This window comes from Microcaecilia unicolor, chromosome 7 (genome assembly GCF_901765095.1).
Source record: "Microcaecilia unicolor chromosome 7, aMicUni1.1, whole genome shotgun sequence".
Taxonomy (NCBI): Eukaryota; Metazoa; Chordata; class Amphibia; order Gymnophiona; family Siphonopidae; genus Microcaecilia; species Microcaecilia unicolor.
This window is the reverse complement of record NC_044037.1, coordinates 280,032,346-280,056,894: the sequence shown is the minus strand read 5'-3', so window position 1 is coordinate 280,056,894 and position 24,549 is coordinate 280,032,346. Positions and strand designations below refer to the sequence as shown.

The 24,549-nt window shown below is 46.7% G+C and overlaps 1 protein-coding gene across 1 annotated transcript in view; it reads left to right on the top strand.

Moving 5' to 3' along the window:
- KALRN (kalirin RhoGEF kinase) overlaps positions 1-24,549 on the top strand; it is a 1,371,746-nt gene that overhangs the window by 655,027 nt on the left and 692,170 nt on the right. The window contains exons 8-9 of the mRNA XM_030208706.1: positions 1,639-1,770; positions 14,150-14,380. Of these exons, the coding sequence (XP_030064566.1) occupies positions 1,639-1,770; positions 14,150-14,380 (363 nt within the window). The remainder of the gene's footprint in view (positions 1-1,638; positions 1,771-14,149; positions 14,381-24,549) is intronic.

The following is a 24,549-nucleotide window of genomic DNA, read 5'->3' as shown; positions in this document are numbered from 1 at the left end:
TGTAAATTTTTATTACCAGTTCCACACCTGTTCATCCCAGTAAACTTTTCCCATCCTTCACTACCACCTTCAATTTTGTTCAGTAGAAAAAGGAAAGGACAATGTGGAGTTAGTATTGGGTGTCGAAGGGCATCTTGAGAACCTTCCCTTTAGTCAATCTACCCTCACCCCCAGTACCTACCTACACATCAGGGTCGTAGCCAGACAACAGATTTTGGGTGGGCCTAGGTAAGACGTGGGTAGGCACCAAGTGTTCTCCCCCCACCCATCCCACCACCATCAAAAAATATCTCAACTGGCGGGAAAATGCTTCTTTCCACCTTGGCAATCTGCAGCAGGCATGCACTGAAAACTGAGCATGCGCAGGTGCCAGTATCGTGGAGTGTAGCATTTTCTTTACCATCAGAGGGAAGTCTTCAGCTGGCAGAGCTTGGGATCTCCACCAGCTACTGCTAAATTTGTGTTACTTTTGGGTGGGCCTGAGCCCTAAGTGGGTGGGCCCTGGCCCACCCAGGCCCACCTGTGGCTACACCACTGCTACACTTCCTGACTAAGTAGCTTTCACAGGTGTAAAATAAATATACAAATACATCCACTCACGAACACAAGAGGATCTCACACAGTGTATTTCTTAGGCTGTATAGAGAGAGGAGTGACCAGCAGAAGAAAGGAGGTTTTAATGCCCCTGTATAAGACGTTGGTGAGGCCCCACCTGGAGTATTGTGTTCAGTTTTGGAGGCCGTATCTTGCGAAGGATGTTAAAAAAATGGAAGCGGTGCAAAGAAAAGCTACGAGGATGGTATGGGATTTGCGTTCCAAGACGTATGAAGAGAGACTTGCTGACCTCAACATGTATACCCTGGAGGAAAGGAGGAACAGGGGTGATATGATACAGACGTTCAAATATTTGAAAGGTATTAATCCGCAAACGAATCTTTTCAGGAGATGGGAAGGCAGTAGAACGAGAGGACATGAAATGAGATTGAAGGGGGGCAGACTCAGGAAAGATGTCAGGAAGTATTTTTTCACGGAGAGGGTGGTGGACGCTTGGAATGCCCTCCCGCGGGAGGTGGTGGAGATGAAAACGGTAACGGAGTTCAAACATGCGTGGGATATGCATAAAGGAATCCTGTGCATAAGGAATGGATCCTCAGAAGCTTAGCTGAAATTGGGTAGCGGAGCAGTTGGGGGGAAGAGGGGGTGGTGGTTGGGAGGCGAGGATAGGGGAGGGCAGACTTATACGGTCTGTACCAGAGCCGGTGATGGGAGGCGGGACTGGTGGTTGGGAGGCGGGAAATACTGCTGGGCAGACTTATATGGTCTGTGCCCTGAAAAGGACAGGTACAAATTCAAGGTAAGGTATACACATATGAGTTTGTCTTGGGCAGACTGGATGGACCATGCAGGTCTTTTTCTGCCGTCATCTACTATGTTACTATGTAAGTCACTTATTTTTGCTTCTTTTGCACTTTTTTTTTAAATAACAGCTGTTTTTTTAAAAATTTATTTGTGGTGCTTCTGAGTTATGGAAGCGTACACGTCATTGACCTGAGAGTAATGAATTTCTTTATATGTTATATCTCTTTGTTTCCTAAAAGACTGAAGGCACACACTAATGAGCTCTGTGCTTGTTTTCAGTTTTTATCTGGTGTGGAAGCCTGGTGCAAGATGTGCAGCGAGGGAGGCCTCCCATCGGGAATGCAGGATCTGGAACTCGCCATCCATCACCATCAGTCCTTATATGAGCAAGTCACTCAGGCGTACACCGAGGTATGGATTTCCAGTGCAGAGACTAGATGGGAAAATACTAATTCTTGACGAATGTGTTTTACATTTATTGTAATTCATCCAGTTGAAGAATAACTCTCATTTCCCCGTCACCGCACATTTGCACATTTTCCTTGATAAAAATGTGAGGGTGATACTAAAAAGTACTGGGAATCCTGGTTTTTATGGGCTGGTTCAAGACCTATCACAATAACCGTACATTTTACCAAAGTAGTACAAAAATATTAAAGATTAGTCTTCTGGTGGGAAAAGTCAATTTATTCTGCGATGAAGAATAATGTCACCTGCTGATAAGCTGTGACAGTAGCCAAGGGTTTGCTTTATTTAGAGGTAGAAGATGTAACTAATTACAGGAGAAACCATCAATTTAATGCCAGCTTCTTCAAGGGGATGGGATTTGATATACTGCCTTTCTGTAATTATAATCAAAGTGGTTTGCATATTATATACAGGCACATATGTTGCACTAGGGACAACAGAGGGTTAAGTGACTTGCCCAGATGGAGTAGTAGTGGGACTTGAACGCACTTCCCCTGGTTTGCATGCCACTGACTGCACTAACCATTAGGCTACTCCCCCATTCTGGTAGGTCTGCTTTTTATCTGCTGATAAAAGGGCACTTTCCATGCTTTTCAATGCTGATACAGACCAACTGGTATCAACTAAACGAAAAAAATCATTCCCTCTATCCAAAATCATGTGCGGTGCACTCCTGCCTGTGAAGCTATTCTAGAATTCGGGCGTCCTCTTGAGACCACTAGAAAGCTTAGGAATATTCTCTGCCTTCCTGTACAATTATTATAACTAGGTATCCTAGAATGTACTTCCCTATATACATTTTACTTATGGGCACTGTGATGAGGTGAGTTATAATTCTGTTGTATTCCATCCAAGCACAAGTCTTCCTTACTCCCAGCCATACAGATATGCTTTTCCCTCTTCACTTTCCAGGGGTGATTTCTGAGACTACATTTCTTAGTATATGCTGCCTCCTGGCATAACTGACACCAGATCATTCCAGAGAGACAACTAGACTATACTATTCCCAGCAACTTTATGACATGGCTTGGCAAACCCCTCTGCGAAAAACTACACTGACTCCCAATCAAAGAACGCATCGACTTCAAAATCTGCACCCTGGTTCACAAAATCATCTACAGAGAAGCCACGAGTTACATGACAGACTTGATCAACTTACCAATTAGAAATACATCCGAATCAACACGATCTTATCTAAATCTGCACTACCCAAGCTGCAAAGGACTTAAATACAAAACAACTTACGCATCTAGAATTTTCCTACATAAGCACACAACTGTGGAACGCATTACCAAAAGCCTTGAAAACGACATACGACCACCTAAAATTCCGGAAATCACTAAAAACCAACCTGTTTAAAAAGGCAGACCCTACCGATCCAACTTAAATGCCTAATCTCTGCAACACAACCAAACTAAAGCACGTAATGGACATAACACAACTCTTCCGTTCTCCGATTCCCTATTGTGGCTGTGCCACATGAACTTGATCTTACCACAACATCACCCTGTAGTTGTTCACACCGGAGCCTGCAAAGGCCTCTCCGGTACTATGTAAGCCACATTGAGCCTACAAACAGGTGGGAAAATGTGGGATACAAATGTAACAAATAAATAAATAAAAATTTAATAAACTGTTGCATTTGGGGTTTTTTTTTTTAAATATGTTCAGCTACTGTACTTACAGGAACATGTTCATTTTAAGGCGGCAGACATGCTACATCAGTTGGAATCTACAATTGTGTTGGGGATTTTTTAGATAAAGCAGTTAAGAAGGGGTCAAGTTGTTCTCTGAAGTGCAGAGGATCCAAATTGCCAATCCTCACCCATTGGGGCTACTTGGATCTGACCACTCCTAGAGATGATGTGCGCAGGACTATAAAGGAGGGAAGGGAAGGATGATTGCCCTTACAGTGGCAGCTTCTGCTGACTAATTTGAGGTGCTAAATGTGTGTCTAAAAGGACCCAGGACATCGGAATGGAATTACAAATGTTTATTTAAGCTGACTCGACATGGAACCATGTTTCGGCACATGCGTGCCTGCCTCAGGAGTCTTGATGCATATACTTGATAATCACATTTATCACTGATGATGCTTCTTGTGGAAAGATCATGATCTGGTCTTTAGAAAGATCGTTGGTGAAAGAAACAATTGTTGAGTAGCATGTGAAATGCTGATACGCATCAAGACTCCTGAGGAAGGCACGCATTTGCCGAAACATGGGTCCATGTCGAGTCAACTTAAATAAACTTTTGTAATTCCATACTGACGTCCTGAGTCTGCTTTTGAAGAGCCTGATCCAGTTCCCACTCCTTGTTTCTTGATTCTATCCACCCCGTGGGATCTTTGCATTCTTTCCACTTTTTGTGGGTTTTTTGCACTCTAAAAGGAGGTGACCATCTAAGGGCTAGATTACTATCATGTGCTTCTGCATTCATGTGTGCTAGCAGGTATTATTTACTGCAGGTCCCATTGTTATTTGAGGACACTATTAGATACTTCAGGTTTCAAGAAACATTCGAAGGCTTTACTTGTTTAGTCAGGCTGTTTCGTCAGTCAACTCATTTTAGACAGGCAACAATTTTTGTTACTGTTTCAGTGATTGGATTTTTTTATGTATCTTTTATTGTGTCCTCCTAATGCATAGTGTGGAAGATAACTATGAGAATGAATAAATAAAGATGGGCTGGAGTGTAAATTTAAGGGGCTTCGACGTTAGCTTCGGAACTTTTAGTACAGTGCTGGGCGGACTTCTACGGTCTGTGCCCTGAGAATGGCAAGGACAAATCAAACTCAGGTATACATATAAACTATCACACGCCATGTACTACTACTACTACTACTGCTACTTGACATTAAAATTAGTTTATCTTGTTGTGCAGATTGGATGGACTGTACAGGTCTTTGTTATCTGCCGTCATTCATTTACTAAAGAATGCATGTTAACAGAGTTACCACATGCAAATATATTAGCACACTTAGTAAGAGCATTTGATATACCCAGTGGCAATCCTAGGTCGGCTGCCACCCGGGGTGGATCGCCGCTGCGCACCCCCCCCCCCGGGTGCAGCAGCGCCCATCCCCCCAGGGTGCAGCACAACACCCCCCGGCGCAATGACACCCCCCTCCCCGGTGCATCAAGCCCCCGCCCCCGGGTGCATTCTTGGCTGCTGGAGGGTGCAGAGCGCAGCCGCGCGCCTGTCGGCTCCGCTGGCTCCCTGCTCCCTCTGCCCCAGAACAGGAAGTAACCTGTTCCAGGGCAGAGGGAGCAGGGAACCAGCGGAGCCGACAGGCACGTGGCTGCTCTCTGCACCCTCCGGCAGCATGCACCTGGGGCAGACCGCCCCCACCGCCCCGCCCTTGCTATGCCACTGGATATACCCCCTTTCTGTGGTGCAACCAAAGCAGTTTATACATTATATACAGGTACATTTTCTGTTCCTAGTTCCTAAATCTTTATCCCTGGAGTAATGGAGGGTTAAGTGGCTTGCCTAGATTCTCAAGAAACTATAGCTGGAATTGAATCTGGTTCTACTGGTTCTCAGTTCACTGCATTAAGTTTTAAGTTGCTTCTAAATCTAGTCCTAAGTTTGTACCAGAGACAGTGAGCAGGGAAATTACGTGCTCAAGGTCACAAAGAGCATCAGCAGGGTTTGATCTTGGCTTCTCTAGTTCTCAGCTGTCACGCTTCACACGAAACACTGGATAGTGAGCCCTTGGGCTACTGCCGAGGGTGGCAGTGGCAGGAGGAACACCCACCGGAACAGAAGCCACAGCAGAGAGCAGGAAGATAGTCCACAAACCCAGCAGAACCATGGGCAGGCAAAATAAAGTCAAGGTCCAGATCCAGGCAAAGGTTCAAAGGCAGGCGGCAAGCAAAGTCAAAGTCCAGGTCCAGGCAAAAGGTTCAAAGGCAGGCGGCAAGCAAAGTCAAAGTCCAGGTCCAGGCAAAAGGTTCAAAGGCAGGCGGCAAGCAAAGTCTAAGTCCAAGTCCAGGCACAAGGTTCAAAGGCAGAAACTGAAAGTAGCAAGGGAAGCACAGCAACAAACAATCGCAGAAGACACACCTCTGAGGACCTCTGATGCAAGGCAAACTAGGGAAGCTTCCAGGTGGTTAATAAAGGCCAACAGCCAGGGAGTTCACCAGGTACGGAAACAGCTTAGTTCCAAAAGTCTCGAGACCAACTGGCAGGCTAGAAAATCCGGACCAGACCGGCATGACTTCTGGAACCGGGAAAACCACAGACAGTCCATTACGACCACCAGGGGGCGAGATGAATGAGAGCATGATACCGGGGCAGAGTCATAACATCAGTCCACTGCCTTAACCATTGGGCTGAGTAAACTCAGGTAGTGGGGGAGTGGCCTAGTGGTTAGAGCACTGACCTTGCTATCCAGGGGTGGCCAGTTCAACTCCCAACTGCTGCTCATTGTGATCTTGGCAGTGGCGTACCAAGGGGGGGAGGTGGTGGGGGCGGTCCGCCCTGGGTGCACGCTGCTGGGGGGGGCTGCGCGCCTGTAGGCCGAGTCCGCTCTTTCCCTCCCTGCTGCTCCCTCTGCGCGGAACAGGTTACTTCCTGTTCCGGGGCAGAGGGAGCAGCAGGGAACGAGCGGACTCGGAGCCAACAGGCGCACGGCACCCCCCCCCCCAGCAGGTAAAAATGCACCCGGGGGGGGTGTAATTTCGCCGGGGGGGGGGGGAGGCGCATCGGCGATCCGCCCCGGGTGTCAGCCAGCCTAGGAACGCCTCTAGATCTTGGGCAGGTTGCTTAAACCTCCTTTGTCTCAGGTACAGACTTAGATTGTGAGCCCCCCAGGGACAGGGAAATACCTAGTGTACCTGAATGAAAAAGGTATGAGCAAAATACAAATAGTTGTAAATGACTCCAAAAAGGATGGTTCTAATTAACCTGGCAGCAGGGAACAGCCCAGAGCAAAGAAATACACATAAATACTGAAAGTGCCCAGTAAAGTTATATATTACTAAGAATGTAAAAGCAACAAGAAAGAACTAATATATTTGTAGATTAGTACTGAATGAGTATATCGTAGAGATTTATTAAAAATGCACACCCAACCTGGCTACATTTCACCAATTAAGGCTGTATCAGGGGTTAATAGGTATTTATGACAGGGGCGTAGCCAGACAGCAGATTTTGGGTGGGCCTAGGCAAAAAGTGGGTGGGCACCAAGTGTTCTCCCCCTCCCACCAAAAGAAGATCTCAGCTGGTGGGAAAATGCTTCTCTCCACCTTGGCAGTCTGCAGCAGGCATGCGATGAAAACTGAGCATGCGCAGTTGCCAGTATCATGGAGAGTAGCATTTTCGTTAACATCAGGGGGAAGTCTTCAGCTGGTGGAGCTTGGGATCCCCACCAGCTACGGCTAAACATGCACTACTGTTGGGTGGGCCTGAGCCCTAAGTGGGTGAGCCCTAGCCCACCCAGGCCCACCTGTGGCTACGCCACTGATTTATGAAACAAGGTACAGTTAAAATTGTTTGCCACAATACAGGTAAATAAACTTTATATAAAAAGCTTCTGTCGTATGAGAAAAAATATCAGCGTCTTCCCTAATCTCATGGGACCCAATATTCAAAATTATTAAAACAGCCAAAAGAGGCTCCTTGCTGTTTAAATGGCTTGTCCAGGGCTAACCAGGCATTTTCAGAAGCACTCAGCTGGATAGTACTGCTGGCACGCATCTGATACGCGCGACTGAAAAATTATTTTTTATTTTCGGATGTACGCAAGTGGCATTCGACACACGTAGGTCATTACCGCCCGGTTACCGCGTGAGACTTTACCGCTAGGTCAAAGGCTGGTGGTAAGGTCGCAGACCCAAAATGGACGCGCGGCAATTTTGATTTTGCAGCACCTCCATTTTCGGGAAAAATGTTAAAAAGTCCTTTTTTTAACAGGTGCGCTGAAAACTGGACCAGCAAATGCCCAAAATCTGCACCTACACTACTGCAAGCCATTTTTCAGCACACGCTAGTAAACACACCTCTCTGTGACTTGCCTAGAATCACAAGGTGCTATAGTGGGAACTGAACCCTTGAACGCTGTTCTCCTGCTTCCTAGCCTGCTGCATTTACCATTAGGCTACTCCTCCGCTCCACTGGTTTGCTTTTCCTCATACACATTGTAAACTTCCTCCTTCGCCGGTAGGGCCGGGCCACCGTTCCGGGCTTAGCACTCCACTTTCAGTCACCGCAAAGTAAACACCTCTCCAATGCCAGTTGACGGAAAAATCCCTTTTAGGGACTGTCTTTTTTGTGCATGGTGTACAGCGCTGCGAATGCCTTGTAGCGCTATAGAAATAAGTAGTAGTAGTAGTAGTAGTTATTATAGTCCACATCCACAGCACATGAGTAAGTTTAGGTACACCCCCTCTCCCAGTCTCAAAACCCCCCAAAAACAGTCCCAGTACTTCAGGAGTCCTTTGTACCCTGTAGGCACCGGATAGGTTTCTCCTCCTTCCCTCCGAAATAAACACTTTTACCTTCAGTGATTTCAGTAGCTTTAGTTCTCAGCAGTACCACCAGCTCAATTCTGCCTTTTCCTCCAACCAGGAAACTCCAATCTCTGCACCGCAACAAACAACCCTTTGGCCTCCCACCCACTGCTCTTCTCTCTAGACCAAAGTCTTTTATCTGGACCCCTCCACCTACTACTACTCCATGCGTTCCACCCCACTGGGTATAACAGCAGGTAGATTGATCTCACTCACTTCCCATTCCATGTCCTTTCTCTCCTCTCCCTCCCTTTCCTCTGCCCCTCTTCTCTTCAAAGCCTCCAGGAAAGCAGCCCTCTCCTTCTCACAGGTGGCAGGAATTATGTACTGATTCTTAAGCCAAGGAAACTGATTCCCCTGGTTCATGCGCCCCCTCCTGGTAACTACTGCCTCTCCATTCTCCTCACTGCTGGTGCCCATTCCTGGAATCCGATCTGGGTTTTGGGTCCCACCCCTTCTCCTGCTGGATTCTGGGTAGGGTAGTTCTGGCTCCCCCGGCTTCAAGAGGGGTTCCCGGGGTCCTGTCCTATTACACTATTTACACTATTCCTTTGCGAGACTTAGGATAGTCCCTTTTTGTTTTCTACGTGCCATCAGATAGCAGCGCTGACTTGCTTTTGATTCTTCGCAAGAGATAAGCCCCTTCTCAGGACTGAACTAGACATGGAGAGCATATTAAAGAGCAAGGGGGGGGGGGGGGTTCTTGCATAATTCATGCTAAAAGAAGGTCCATAAAAAGGTATTAAACTGCGTAGTAATTCCCTTCAGTGATATTACTTGCTTTGATATATGGCCGCAGCATGAAACGCCACACTCTCTCTCTCTCTCTCATTCAAGCAGTCAGTGGACATGGCTCCCTGGGATGTTGTTAGCGTGGAGGCGGTTGGCCTGCTGCCAAGGGGCTTCCTCATTGCCACAAGTTTGTTCTCTTCTCTGCTCTGGGATTATAGTAATGTAGTAGATAATGGCAGAGAAAGGCTAATTGGCCCTTCCAGTCTGCCCAGTTATTTCTCCTCTCGCTGCTAAGGACATATCTGAGCTTCCAGCCAGAGAAGCTGGAGCTCTTATGGGCTCTCAGTCTATATCCAAGCTAGTTTTGTTGTCATTTTCTGTGGCTCTCTGCCATCAAGTTTCATTTTTATGTAATGTACCGCCTATTAAATATAGGGTCTAAGTGGTTTATATTTCACATTCCAGCTTCCTATACTGAATCCAGCACCCCCCTCCTCCATATATTGCTATTAACCTTTGACCTTAGGATCTGAAATTGCTACCCACAATCCCTTGAGGAAAGCGGAACCAGCGGGGTTTATAGAACATCCCTGTATTATCAAACAATAAGCTTCACTTAGTTCAATAGAATTGAGGTGAGACAAATGTAATCAAACATTTACTTTATCAATTAAAAATACCCTATTTTGGAGGGCAATTTTCAGAGCAGAGCCAGGAGCTGAGGGCGGGCTGCCTGCAGCGTTGCACCAGCCCTGCATTTGGGGGGGGCAATACCCCCTCACCCCCCCCCCAAACTACGCCCATGCTTATTCTATAATTATGTGCGTAAATTCTAAGAACGCCCCCAAGTCTCCCATGACCCTCCAATTTCCATGCCCCCTTTTCAGAATCACATGTAAAATTTAGGTGCAGATCTGGCTCATAAATTTATGTGCCTGTTAATTAAATCCAATTAACACTAATAATTGACTGTTAGGATGCCATTTATCAGTTCTAATTGGCTCGTTATGCAGTTAAGTTGCACACGCAAAACAAAGCGCCATATATAGAATTCGAGGGTCAGCATAAATTCTATAATCAGCAATTGCACACCCTTGCTGATACAAGCAATGAATTTGCAACACAGAATTGCAGTTATAGAATATTAGCATTTAAGACCAAAGTTAACAACAATAAGCATTGCCATATTGGGGCAGACTGAAGATCCATCAAGCCCATTATCCTGTTTCCAACAGTGGCCAATCAAAGTCACAAGTACCTGGCAGGATCCCAAAACAGCAAAACAGATTTAATGCTGCTTATCCTAGTTGATTTTCTCAAGTCCATCTTAGTAATGGCTTATGGACTTTTCTTTTAGGCAATTATCCAAACCGTTTTTAAACCCTGCTAAGCTAACTGCTTTTACCACATTCTCTGACACCTAACTTTACAAGTGCCTACACTAGCTCAAAGGCTGGGGTAAATGCTCCTGCCTAACTGCTGTCAGTTGGGTGAGTAGTTGATAGTGTTTTACAATCCACATGTATAAGTGCTAGCTGCGCCCTGACTCCTCCATGCCTCCCCCAGTCCACCTCCCCTTTACAGTTGCACACTATGTATTTTCTACATGCAATTTGCAGAATTCTAAGGGCAGTTCTATGTGTAGCTTCTAATTATAGTGTCAATTAGTTCCAGTTAACACTCATTATAGCTAATAATTGGTTATTAATGCCAGTTAGCAATTTATTATTAAATTAAGTTATGTGCGTTACTGACACTATTCTATGACTTACACACACCCAGATTCTATAAAAGTCACCTAAAATTGGGTGTGAATCCCAGACATGCACCCAAAATGATTAGTTAATGGTCTCCAATGATTTAATTATTGGAGCTAACAAGCACTTAATTGGCACTAATTATGTTTGGGCGCCAATTTGACTGTGCACTATTCTGTAGCAATGGGCACCTAAATGTGTGCAGCTAAAAAGAGGTGTGGCCATAGGCTGGGCATTGACTGGTCAGAGGCATTCAGAAAAGATGTGTGGTGTGCAGTGTTACTGAATAGTGCCAGGATTTACACCATGCCCAAAGAGCACAGAATTTGGCGCTCAGTGTTACTCTGTAAAGAGCACTCATCCCATTGTGCCCTTTATAGAATAGTGTTGGGCACCGAACTTTATCAGCACCTAATTGTCATTGTTATTTATAGACTTTCCTCCTGAACATAAAACTGTGCACACCAGTTTATGCTGACCTGCAATAGCAACAAGGAAGAAAGTGCTTGTCATGCCCCCTACCTCAACGCAAGCGGCGTCCTTGGGCTGTGCGGGGTCCCGTCGACACGCACACTTGACTGGCACTGCCTGAGCCATGTGTGTGTAGTCCTTCTCTGGGTTTGTGCAGAGAGCGGTGGTTGCAGGCTCCTTAATTGCTTTGCTGCCATGCACCTGTTTCTGCTCTCTCTGTGCCTGGCTTCCAGGCTCCTTGATTGCTTTGCTTCCACCCACCTGGGTCTGCTCTCCCTCTGCCTGGCTTCCCTTGCTTCTCTTCTATTGGTCTTCCGGTTCCTCCTTCCCCTGCTCTTGTCCTATGGCTGTGCTCCTTCTCCCTGCTGGTTCCTGCTGATGTCAGACACCAGCACTTTATCAGCTGAGCGCTCCCTGGACTTGATGCTTCAGCTTCTACTTTGGTAGGTGTTACTTGCTCAGTAGTGTGCTTCTCCTCTACTTTGTTCTTCGTTGCTGATTTTGCCTGTACCTGGATTACTCTCGTGCCTGCTGCCTGCTTACTGACTCTGCCTGTACCTGGATTACTCTTGTGTCTGCTGCCTGCCTACTGACTTTGCCTGTACCTGGATCACTCTCTTGCCTGCTGCCTGTCTGGCCATCATGTTCATCACTCCACTTCCTGCTCCATCTTATAAGCCTTGCAGGCCGCCTGTACCTAGGGGCTCAACCTCTGGGGAACGGCGGTCAGTGCAGGTGAAACCCGGGCTTGTCCAGCCGCCAAGCAGAACCTGGTCCGAGTACCGGGCTCGGCAGTGCTCTACTTGGTAAAGAACTCACAAGTCTGACAGTACTTCAGTAAAAATAGCCAGTTGCTTCCTCTTACCATTGCAGGGTAGTATAGAATTTTTATTTTTTTTGTGTGTGTGGGGAGGGGGGGTAGGGTTACCACATGTCCGGATTTACCCGGACATGCCGTCTTTTTGAGGACAAGTCCGGGCAACCGGGTGGGTTTTGCCAATCTGCCCGTTTGTCCGGAAATCCGGACAAATGGGCAGATTGCTAGCCTCCCCTCCCCTTAGTTACTACTGCCCTGGTGGTCTAGTGACCTCTTCCGCCTTCAGGGCAGGAAAGAGCCCCCTCTTTCCTGCTCTCGGCGCCGTTTCAAAATGGCCACCGAGAGTTGAAGTGGCCTTGCGAGACTTCACCAACAGGAAGGATGCATGTAGGGCAGTGCTCTGGGCAGGAAAGAGGGAGCTCTTTCCTGCCCCGAAGAGGTCACTAGACCACCGGGTCAGTAGTAAGGTAAGGGGAGAGGGGAGGGGGTGAAAGGGAGGGGGGATGACGGGGTGTGTGACAGATGGGAGGGGAAAATGTGACAGAGGGCGGAGCGATGGCGTGAAAGGGGGCAGGGCGGGGTATGTGGTGGGGGCGGGCATGTGCCCTCCTTTTTGGGCGACAAAATATGGTAACCCTAGGGGGGGGCTATGTTCAGTGGAAAAAGTTCTGGTGCTAAGTTGGAGCACTGTTTATGCCAAGTGGAAAAGAACACTGTATGATCTTGGCCAAGTCACTTAACCCTCCATTGCCCCAGGTAAAAAATAAGATTGTGAGCCCCCTGGGGACAGGGTAAACCTACTGCATCTGACTTTAACTCACCTTGAGCTACTACTGAGAAGGTGTGTGAAAAGCCTAAATCTAAATCTTTTTGGTTGAAGGGGCCAAACAAACCATCTCTAGCCCTGTCCCAGGGTTCTCTAGTTGCTGATGCTGTGTTCGGTAAAATATTGGTTGGAACATGACCCTCCTGGCCCACCTCATTCCCCTGCCTGTAGTTTATGCTGGATATGAGTAATGACAACTTCTCCCCACAATCTCACAGCATACCTTATTTATTTATTTATTTATTTATTTATAGCATTTTGTATCCCACATTTTCCCACCAACTTGCAGGCTCAATGTGGCTTGCATTTGCCGTAATGGCGGTTGCCATTTCCGAGTAACAGAATTACAAATGGTATTGCATTAAGGTGCATACATACATGCAGGGTCGTGCCTAGGGTCTCCGGCGCCCCCCTGCAGTTGCCCCCCCCCCCCCGAAAACGATCGCTACACTACCCGCCCTCTTCTCCCCAAATCCTTTTCCTTTTTTTTTTGTTTAAATTTACCTCTGTCCAGCGGCAGCGTAGTGTTAGAAGGAGGCGGCGCTCCCCCGCCCTGACATGTCAGTCTTCCCTTCGCTCAGTATCCTGCCTTCTTCTGACGTCATTTCTGATGTCAGAAGAAGGCGGAACTGAGCGAAGGGAAGACTGACACGTCGGGGCGGGGGAGCGCCGCCTCCTTCTCACTAACGCTACGCTGCCGCCGGACAGAGGTAAATTTAAACAAAAAAAAAAAGGAAAAGGATCTGGGGAGAAGAGGGCGAGGTAAGCATGGTGCGGCGGGGCGCCCCCCTAGAGGATGGCGCCCTCCTGCCATGCTTACCTCGCTTACCTTGTTGGCACAGCCCTGCATACATGGAACATGACATATATGGAACAGATCATGGGATATATATATATATACCATGTGCATACATACATGGTAAAGAAAAATAAATTATGTTATTGCATGCAGGTTGCTGAGAATAAATTGGATTGTAACATACATTAGGTCATCGATTATAGAGAGTTGGATTATAGAGATTGCATTGTAGCATACATTAGGTCATTGTGTAAAACCTTATTCCTTATTTCTTGTTATCAATTGACATGCCACTACTATAAATCTATGAATCGGTCAGGGATTGAGATGGTTCTGTGCAGTTTAAAGTTGATCTGATTGGTGGTATTAAGAGTGGTTACATCAGCCTTGCTCTTTGCCTTGCAGGTAAGCCAGGATGGGAAGGCTCTTTTGGATGTCCTGCAGCGCCCTCTAGGTCCTGGAAACTCAGAATCCCTGACGGCCACCGCTAACTACTCGAAGGCTGTGCACCAGGTATTGGATGTGGTGCATGAGGTACTGCACCATCAGCGGAGGTTGGAAAGTATCTGGCAGCATAGGAAGGTTCGGTTGCACCAGAGACTGCAGCTTTGTGTTTTCCAGCAAGATGTGCAACAGGTAAGTGCAGTTTCCTTGCCATAGTTCTCGTGAAACCACTGTGATGTCACAAGCATTGACTATTGTTACTCCATACTGAATGGTTTGAGCCACTGGTGGTAAAGTTGTTCTTCCATCTGAATCGTGCCATAGAGGAGAACATGAAAAAGAGCAAACTAGGAAAGCGAAAAGGGCCAGATTCTATATATGACCCCTAAAAATACTGCACGGTAAACATTTCTGTCTAAGTGTATTCTATAAGCGGTGGGAGTAGATTTAGGCCTGGTATATACAGTGGGGGAAATAAGTATTTGATCCCTTGCTGATTTTGTAAGTTTGCCCACTGACAAAGACATGAGCAGCCCATAATTGAAGGGTAGGTTATTGGTAACAGTGAGAGATAGCACATCACAAATTAAATCCGGAAAATCACATTGTGGAAAGTATATGAATTTATTTGCATTCTGCAGAGGGAAATAAGTATTTGATCCCTCTGGCAAACAAGACCTAATACTTGGTGGCAAAACCCTTGTTGGCAAGCACAGCGGTCAGACGTCTTCTGTAGTTGATGATGAGGTTTGCACACATGTCAGGAGGAATTTTGGTCCACTCCTCTTTGCAGATCATCTCTAAATCATTAAGAGTTCTGGGCTGTCGCTTGGCAACTCGCATTTTCAGCTCCCTCCATAAGTTTTCAATGGGATTAAGGTCTGGTGACTGGCTAGGCCACTCCATGACCCTAATGTGCTTCTTCCTGAGCCACTCCTTTGTTGCCTTGGCTGTATGTTTTGGGTCATTGTCGTGCTGGAAGACCCAGCCACGACCCATTTTTAAGGCCCTGGCGGAGGGAAGGAGGTTGTCACTCAGAATTGTACGGTACATGGCCCCATCCATTCTCCCATTGATGCGGTGAAGTAGTCCTGTGCCCTTAGCAGAGAAACACCCCCAAAACATAACATTTCCACCTCCATGCTTGACAGTGGGGACGGTGTTCTTTGGGTCATAGGCAGCATTTCTCTTCCTCCAAACACGGCGAGTTGAGTTCATGCCAAAGAGCTCAATTTTTGTCTCATCTGACCACAGCACCTTCTCCCAATCACTCTCGGCATCATCCAGGTGTTCACTGGCAAACTTCAGACGGGCCGTCACATGTGCCTTCCGGAGCAGGGGGACCTTGCGGGCACTGCAGGATTGCAATCCGTTATGTCGTAATGTGTTACCAATGGTTTTCGTGGTGACAGTGGTCCCAGCTGCCTTGAGATCATTGACAAGTTCCCCCCTTGTAGTTGTAGGCTGATTTCTAACCTTCCTCATGATCAAGGATACCCCACGAGGTGAGATTTTGCGTGGAGCCCCAGATCTTTGTCGATTGACAGTCATTTTGTACTTCTTCCATTTTCTTACTATGGCACCAACAGTTGTCTCCTTCTCGCCCAGCGTCTTACTGATGGTTTTGTAGCCCATTCCAGCCTTGTGCAGGTGTATGATCTTGTCCCTGACATCCTTAGACAGCTCCTTGCTCTTGGCCATTTTGTAGAGGTTAGAGTCTGACTGATTCACTGAGTCTGTGGACAGGTGTCTTTCATACAGGTGACCATTGCCGACAGCTGTCTGTCATGCAGGTAACGAGTTGATTTGGAGCATCTACCTGGTCTGTAGGGGCCAGATCTCTTACTGGTTGGCGGGGGATCAAATACTTATTTCCCTCTGCAGAATGCAAATAAATGCATATACTTTCCACAATGTGATTTTCTGGATTTAATTTGTGATGTGCTATCTCTCACTGTTACCAATAACCTACCCTTCAATTATGGGCTGCTCATGTCTTTGTCAGTGGGCAAACTTACAAAATCAGCAAGGGATCAAATACTTATTTTCCCCACTGTAGAATATGCATAGTTGATATTCCAACGCCTAAATCTGTGCGCCTCCATTTTTATCAATGGAAATGTGTCTTAAATCCTGGCGTGTACACTTAGGAGGGCCATATTCTTTAACAGTGCATGTAAATTTTGGAACGCCCACGAAGCGCCCATTTCCCCACCCATAACCATGCCCCTTTTTGGCAGTGTGCATTAGAATTTAGGCGCAGTGCATTACAGAATATGCTTAGTGAGTTATGCGCGTAAATTCTAACTATTGCCAATTAGTGCTCATTATTGCTTAAGTGCTGTTAACAATGCTGATTAGCTTATTAAACCAATTAAGTTATGCACAGTGGCAATCCTAGGTCAGCTGCCACCCGGGGCGGATCACCGCTGCGCACCCCCCCCCCCCCAGGTGCAGAGGCGTCCGTCCTCCCAGGGTGCAGCATGCCCCCCCCAGCATATCGCCTCCCCCCCTCCCCCAGTGTAATGGCACCCCCCTCCCAAGCGCATCAAGTCCCCCCCGGGTGCATTCTTGGCTGCTGGAGAGTGCAGAGAGCAGCCGCGCGCCTGTAGGCTCCACTGGCTTCCTGCTCCCTCTGCCCTGGAACAGGAAGTAACCTGCTCCCAGCAGGTAAGAATGCACCCATGGGGTGGGGGGGGGGGGGGGGAGAACGCCACTGCATCCAGTGGAGGGGGTGCACAGCAGTGATCCACCCCAGGTGGCAGCCGACCAACGATCACCACTGCTAATTTACATGCAGAACTGTCTAAGCGTATTCTATAACGTGCTGTATGTAAATTCTAAGTCACATAGTTGAAAAGGGGGCATGACCATAGGCATGGAATGGGGGGGGGGGGTCATGGGTGTTTTTAACATCTATGCATATTGTTATAGAATACGCCTGATCCGCGCCAAATTTAGGCGTTGGCATTTACACCAGGTTTTACTTGGCGTAACTGCCCATGACTAAATTTAGTCATGCAGTCCGGCACTCTGCAGATTCTATAAACCACGCAGAAATTTAGGCTTATTCTATAAAGTACGCCTGAAGTACTACTACTACTACTACTTGACATTTCTAAAGCGCTACTAGGGTTACGCAGCGCTGTACAATTTAACATAGAAGGACAGTCCCTGCTCAAAGGAGCTTACAATCTAAAGTAAGGCGTACTTTATAGAATGCACCTTAGGCAAATTTCATTTCAGCGCCGAATTTTGGGGCGTGATATATAGAATCTAGTCCTTAGCTGATAAGTTCCGACTCCACCCTGCCTGCTCCCAAACTGCCCCAGTGCTGCTAATCGGATAGTACCGTGATGATCAGGGCACTAGCTAGTTAAGGGCCGCTGAATAAGTGCTCTGTGTTTGGCCAGTGGGATTTTACTGAGCAGTGGCCTTCCTAGCAGTTGAATCCTTTTGAATATCTTCCCCTACATATCTGAGTCTTAAGACAGCAAGTCAACCCACTTCATCCCAGCAGCCTCTCTGGGAAGGCCACATATTGTGAGATCTAGTTGACATCTTAATTTACTAAGGGGACAATTCTGTAACAGGGCATCTCTATATGTGGTGCGAGGATCGCTTATTCTGTAACAGAATCTGAACACCTAGATTCCTTTAGAATGCTACCATAAACCAGCATAGGCGTGCTGAAATTTAGTTGCAACCATTTATGCCAGACCTCACGGTGGGAGGGGGCCAGAGCCCGAGGTTGGAGGCACATTTTGAGTGCTGCCCCCCACTGCCACGCCTCGCTTGCCTCGCCTCCCCTCTCCCCCCACCGCCTCACCTCCTCTCTCCCCCCACTGCCTCACCTCCTTGCCGCTTCCCCTCACAAACAAATCCGGGCCCCTGGTTTGGCTGGCGGGGGTCCCCAACCCCTGCCACCCGAAGCCTTCTTCAGCGCGGTCTCCGGTGCAGCCGCGTGAGCTTCAGCGTGCACAGGAGGAGCAAAAAGAAAGAAGAGCAGGGGGCAGGCAGCAAACGTGGCTGCGCCGGAGACCGCGCTGAAGAAGGCTTCAGCTGGCGGGGGTTGGGGACCCCCGCCAGCCAAACCAGGGGCCTGGATGTAATTTGCAGGGGCCCAGGCCCCTGTGGCCCCCCATAGCTACGCCCCTGGCATAAATGGGCATACCTAAATGCGCCATGCAACGCACATAACTTATAGGGGCTGATATTCAGACTACAAGAGTTAGCCAGGTTGCCTCCTGTGGTCAGCGCTGAGCCCGGAATAAGGAAGCAGCTATTTACCGAGGACCTGACACGAGGCCTGAGTTTCAGCATAATGAGAAGAGAGTTAAGGAGGTGAAAAGCTGCTGCAATGGGAACTGGAGAGATCAAAAATCTAATTATGAGTGAAGATAGAGGGGGAGGAATGAGATCAAAGGTACAGGTCAACATTATAGAAAGATGTGGGAGAGAAATTGAAGTAAATACAAGAGCGAAGAAAGATAAAATAGAAAGGAGACACTGAAAAAAATGAACATTGAGAAGAAGGAAACTTAATGCAAGAAAACTAACATAAACCAACATGATTATAAAAGTAAACATCCCCAGATTACAAAGGTAAAGACACCCCCCAAAATAATAATAATAGTAATTCAACTGTAATCCTTCTCTGCTCATATTACTACTACTACTACTACTATTTAGCATTTCTATAGCGCTACAAGGCATACGCAGCGCTGAACAAACATAGAAGAAAGACAGTCCCTGCTCAAAGAGCTTACAATCTAATAGACAAAAAATAAATAAAGTAAGCAAATCAAGACGTAAGGGCTCAGGAAGTTTATTCCAGGCGTAGGGTGCAGCGAGACAGAAGGCGCGAAGTCTGGAGTTGGCAGTAGTGGAGAAGGGAACAGATAAGAAGGATTTATCCATGGAGCGGAGTGCACGGGAAGGGGTGTAGGGAAGGACGAGTGTGGAGAGATACTGGGGAGCAGCAGAGTGAGTACATTTATCCATATCCAGCAGATAGCCAAGACCTGTCGCTTCTTCCTCTACAACATTAGCAAAATTCGCCCTTTCCTCTCTGAGCACACCACCCAAACCCTCATCCACTCACCTCACGCCTTGACTACTGCAACCTACTCCTCACTGGCCTCCCACTTAGCCATCTATCCCCCCTTCAGTCCGTTCAGAACTCTGCTGCACTTCTTATCTTCCGCCTGGACCGATACACTCATATCACCCCCCCCCCCCCCCTCCTTAGGTCACTTCACTGGCTTCCGATCAGGAACTCTCATCCACTCTCTCATTACCTCTCGCCTTGACTACTGCAACCTACTCCTCACTGGCCTCCCACTTAGCCATCTATCCCCCCTCCAATCCATTCAGAACTCTGCTGCACGTCTCATCTTCCGTCTGGACCAATATGCTCATATCACCCCACTCCTCAAGTCACTTCACTGGCTTCCGATTAGGTACCGCATACAGTTCAAGCTTCTCCTACTAACCTACAAATGCACCCGATCTGCAGCCCCTCCCTGCCTCTCTACCCTCATCTCCCCCTATGTTCCTACCCGTAACCTCCGCTCACAGGACAAATCCCTCCTCTCGGCACCCTTCTCCACCACCACCAACTCCAGGCTCCGCCCTTTCTGCCTTGCCTCACCCCATGCTTGGAATAAACTCCCTGAGCCCATACGCCAGGCCCCCTCCCTGCCCATCCTCAAATCCCTGCTCAAAGCCCACCTCTTCAATGTTGCCTTTGGCACCTAACCACTAGACTGCCCCAACTTGTCATTTCGTCCTTTAGATTGTAAAGCTCCTTTGAGCAGGGACTGTCCTTTTTTGTTAAACTGTACAGCGCTGCGTAACCCTAGTAGCGCTATAGAAACGTCAAGTAGTAGTAGTAGTAGAATATGCTAACTTTAGGAATGAGCATCTCTGATGTCATTGTCTTTTGCACAGAACAGGGGGAAATACATTTCTCTGTCTGTTTCTCCAGTATTGCTCTGCATTGCACTGCTTGGCATCTTGAGGTTTCTCTGTCTAATTTGTGGTTCCTTATTTATTTGGTTGTAGGGTTTCCAACCGGCTGCAGCTTTTCAGAACAGGTTGATTCAATCTGAGATCATTTACCCCATGGATAATTTTTTTTTTTTACCCCATGGATAATTAGCTTGTGTGCTTTTAACCTCATGCTGTTAGCCTAAGCTCTTTTCCCTCAGAGTAATTAGCCTAGGGTAATTATCCCAGGCTAATTGCCACAAACTAATTATCCTATAATAATTGGTTTTGTTTTTATTATTGTGACTTTATGTATGTAAATTTGTAAATTCCACTAAAAGAACAGTGTTTTTTTTATTATGATATATAGGAAGTTTATAAATAAAATATAAAGCTGATTACCCCTGGATAATGAGCCTGGGACATTTACACAGCATAAATAACTGGGTTAATTACTCTGTGTTATCTACCCTGGGGTTTATGTTTATCTGTTTGGTGAATCATTTTTTCATCACAGCACCAAATAGTGTACAAAAATAAATCAACAGAACATAAAACAGGGAAAGAAATAATGAACCCATAATAACATTTAACAAAGAACAGGACAGACCGTGAGGCTCAAAGTGGATACCAGTCACCAACACAGACAAACCAAAAAAATAAAAACCACCAGTCTCATGAGAAGCAGTAGTGCATTGTTAAGCAAAAGCCTGAGTGAAAAATTAGCCCCCCCCCTCCCCGTTTACAAAGCTGCGCTAGCGGCTGCCATGAGGCAATGCAGACAGCCCGTTCACAATGAATGCGCTTTGTCAGCGTTAATGCACCAACAGCCGCTTGCGCGGCTTAGTAAACAGGGGGGAAGGATTTCAATCCAGCAGACTATCAATAGAAATCAAACAAAATAAAACATGGAAAAGAAAATAAGATGATACCTTTTTTATTGGACATAACTTAATACATTTCTTGATTAGCTTTCGAAGGTTGCCCTTCTTCCTCAGATCGGAAATAAGCAAATGTGCTAGCTGACAGTGTATATAAGTGAAAACATTCAAGCATTACTATGACAGTAAAATAGATACCATTGGAGATTCTAGATGGAATGTTACTACTATTGGAGATTCTACATGGAATGTTGCTATTCCACTAGCAACATTCCATGTAGAAGGCTGCGCAGGCTTCTGTTTCTGTGAGTCTGACGTCCTGCACGTACGTGCAGGACGTCAGACTCACAGAAGCAGAAGCCTGCGCGGCCACATTGGTGATCTGCAAGGGCCGACCTCTACATGTTTCCAGTGGGACACCTCAGGTTATCAATAGAAATCAAACAAAATAAAACATGGAAAAGAAAATAAGATGATACCTTTTTTATTGGACATAACTTAATACATTTCTTGATTAGCTTTCGAAGGTTGCCCTTCTTCCTCAGATCGGAAATAAGCAAATGTGCCAGCTGACAGTGTATATAAGTGAAAAGATTCAAGCATTACTATGACAGTAAAATAGATACCATTGGAGATTCTACATGGAATGTTCCTACTATTGGAGATTCTACATGGAATGTTGCTATTCCACTAGCAACATTCCATGTAGAAGGCTGCGCAGGCTTCTGTTTCTGTGAGTCTGACGTCCTGCACGTACGTGCAGGACGTCAGACTCACAGAAGCAGAAGCCTGTGCGGCCACATTGGTGATCTGCAAGGGCCGACTTCTACATGGAATGTTGCTAGTGGAATAGCAACATTCCATGTAGAATCTATAGAAATCAAACAAAATAAAACACGGAAAAGAAAATAAGATGATACCTTTTTTATTGGACATAACTTAATACATTTCTTGATTAGCTTTCGAAGGTTGCCCTTCTTTGTCAGATTTGCTTATTTCTGATCTGAGGAAGAAGGGCAACCTTCGAAAGCTAATCAAGAAATGTATTAAGTTATGTCCAATAAAAAAGGTATCATCTTATTTTCTTTTCCATGTTTTATTTTGTTTGATTTCTATTGATAACCTTAAGAGTGGACTAACACGGCTACCACACTCCTCTAATCCAGCAGACTGAAATCTAAGCTTTTCAAGAAGTTGTTCCAAAAAAAGGAAGGAAGGTAACTCAGGGGCCTATTTACTACAGTGAGGTAAGGTTTTGCAGTTACCGTGCATCAGTTGCCAAAATGAATATGCAGTAAACGCAGAAATATCTGTGTTAATTGTTGGAGGCGTTCCCAGGGAGGGGAAATGATTTTATCACTCTTCTAAGTGCATAACAGGTGCTGTTGCCTGTGCCATTTCATCGGCCGCATTAACAGCTAATGAGTGGTAACTTATTAACTCCTTCATGTTTTAAATAGCGCCCAAAGATGGCCTCATGGTTATAGAATAGGGTCATTTAAGTGCAACTAATTGGCAATTATTATCAACTAGTAAAAAAGCCCCGTTTCTGATGCAAATGAAACGGGGGCTAGCAAGGTTTTCTTCAGAGTGTGCATGTGGGAGTGTGTGTCCCTGCCCTCTCTCCCTCCCCCCTCCCAGTCCAGTCCTTCAGTGTTAAGTTTCCTGCTGTTCTATGTTTTTGTTACAGAGAGAGTGAGGGCATCTCTCTCCCCTCCCCCCTCTGAGTCCTTCACTGTGTGAGATTTCGTGGCTGTGCTGTTTTCCTTCACTCATGGGGAAACCGGATATCTCTGGCGCTTCACACTTCCGGCTGGAGGCTTCATAGAACGTTGGTCTTGCCTTTTATATATATAGATAATTGGCCTTAAACACTAATTGGCACTAATTAGTAGTTAACATGAGGACATAAGAATAGCCATACTGGGTCAGATCAGTGGTCCATCTAGCCCAGTATCCTGCTTCCAACAGTGGCCAATCCAAGTCACAAGTACCTGGCAGAAACCCAAATAGTAGCAACATTCCAGAATCTCAAAGAGTAACAAGATTCTGGAATCCCAAAGAGTAACAACATTCCAGAACCCCAAAGAGTAACAAGATTCCAGAATCCCAAAGAGTAGCAACGTTCTATGCTACCAATCTTGGGGCAAGCAGTGACTTCCCCCATGTCCATCTCAATAACAGACTACGGACTTTTCCAAAACGAAACTTATCCAAACCTATTTAAACCCAGATATGCTAACTGCCATTACCACATCCTCCGGCAACGAGTTACATAACGTAGAGGGGCATAATCGAACGGGGCCGGCCATCTAATCTAACAGGTGGGGAGGATGGGCCTGGGTCCACCTGCCTGAAGTGCACTGCACCCACTGAAAACTTCTGGTGGGAGGGGCCTGCATACTGCTGGTGGGAGGGGGTTGCTGACCACTGGGGGAGTAAAGGGAGGTCATTCCCAATTCCCTCTGGTGGTCATCTGGTCAGTTGGGGCACCTTTTTGAGGCTTGGTTGTGAACAAAAAGGGACCAAGTAAAGTTGGCCAAATGCTCGTCAGGGCTGGCTTTCTTTTTTCCATTATTGGGCGAAGCCGGCCATCTCGTAACCAAGCCCCCGTCCCGCCTTCTGTACCCTGCCGACACACCCCCTTGAAGTTTGGCTGCTCCGCGACGGAAAGCAGTTGAAGCCGGCCAAAATCGGCTTTCAATTATACTGATTTGGCCGGGTTTAGGAGATGGCTGGCTATCTCCCGATTTGTGTCGAAAGATGGTCGGCCTTCTCGTTCGAAAATAAGCAGGATAGTAACATAATAGATGGACATCCTCGCAAAACGTCCCGATCTAGGGGCGGGGAAACCCGTATTTTCAAAACAAGATGGACGTCCATCTTTCGTTTCGAAAATATCGTCAGTGACGTCCAAATCCCTAAATTTGGTCGTCCCTAGACTTGGTCGTTTCTGATTTTTGGCGATAATTGAAACCAAGGACGTCCATCTCAGAAACGACCAAATGCAAGCCATTTGGTCATGGGAGGAGCCAGCATTTCTAGTGCACTGGTTTCTTGTGGTTTTTGGAGGGCTCGCTGTTTCCTCCACAAATGTAACATGTAGGGGGGATGGGCCTGGGTCCACCTGCCTGAAGTGCACTGCACCCACTAAAACTGCTCCAGGGACCTGCATACTGCTGTCATGGACCTGAGTATGACATCTGAGGCTGGCACAAAATATTTTTAAAGATATTTTTTGAGGGTGGGAGGGGGTTAGTGACCACTGGGGTAGTAAGGGGAGGTCATCCGGTGGTCATCTGGTCATTTCAGGCACCTTTTTGTGCCTTGGTCGTAAGAGAAACACGGCCAGGTAAAGTCGTCCAAGTGTTCGTCAGGAACGTCCTTGTTTCTTTCGATTGTGGGTCAAGGACGTCCAAGTGCTAGGCACACCCAAGTCCCGCCTTCGCTTGGACTCCGATACGCCCCTTTGAACTTTGGCTGTCCCTG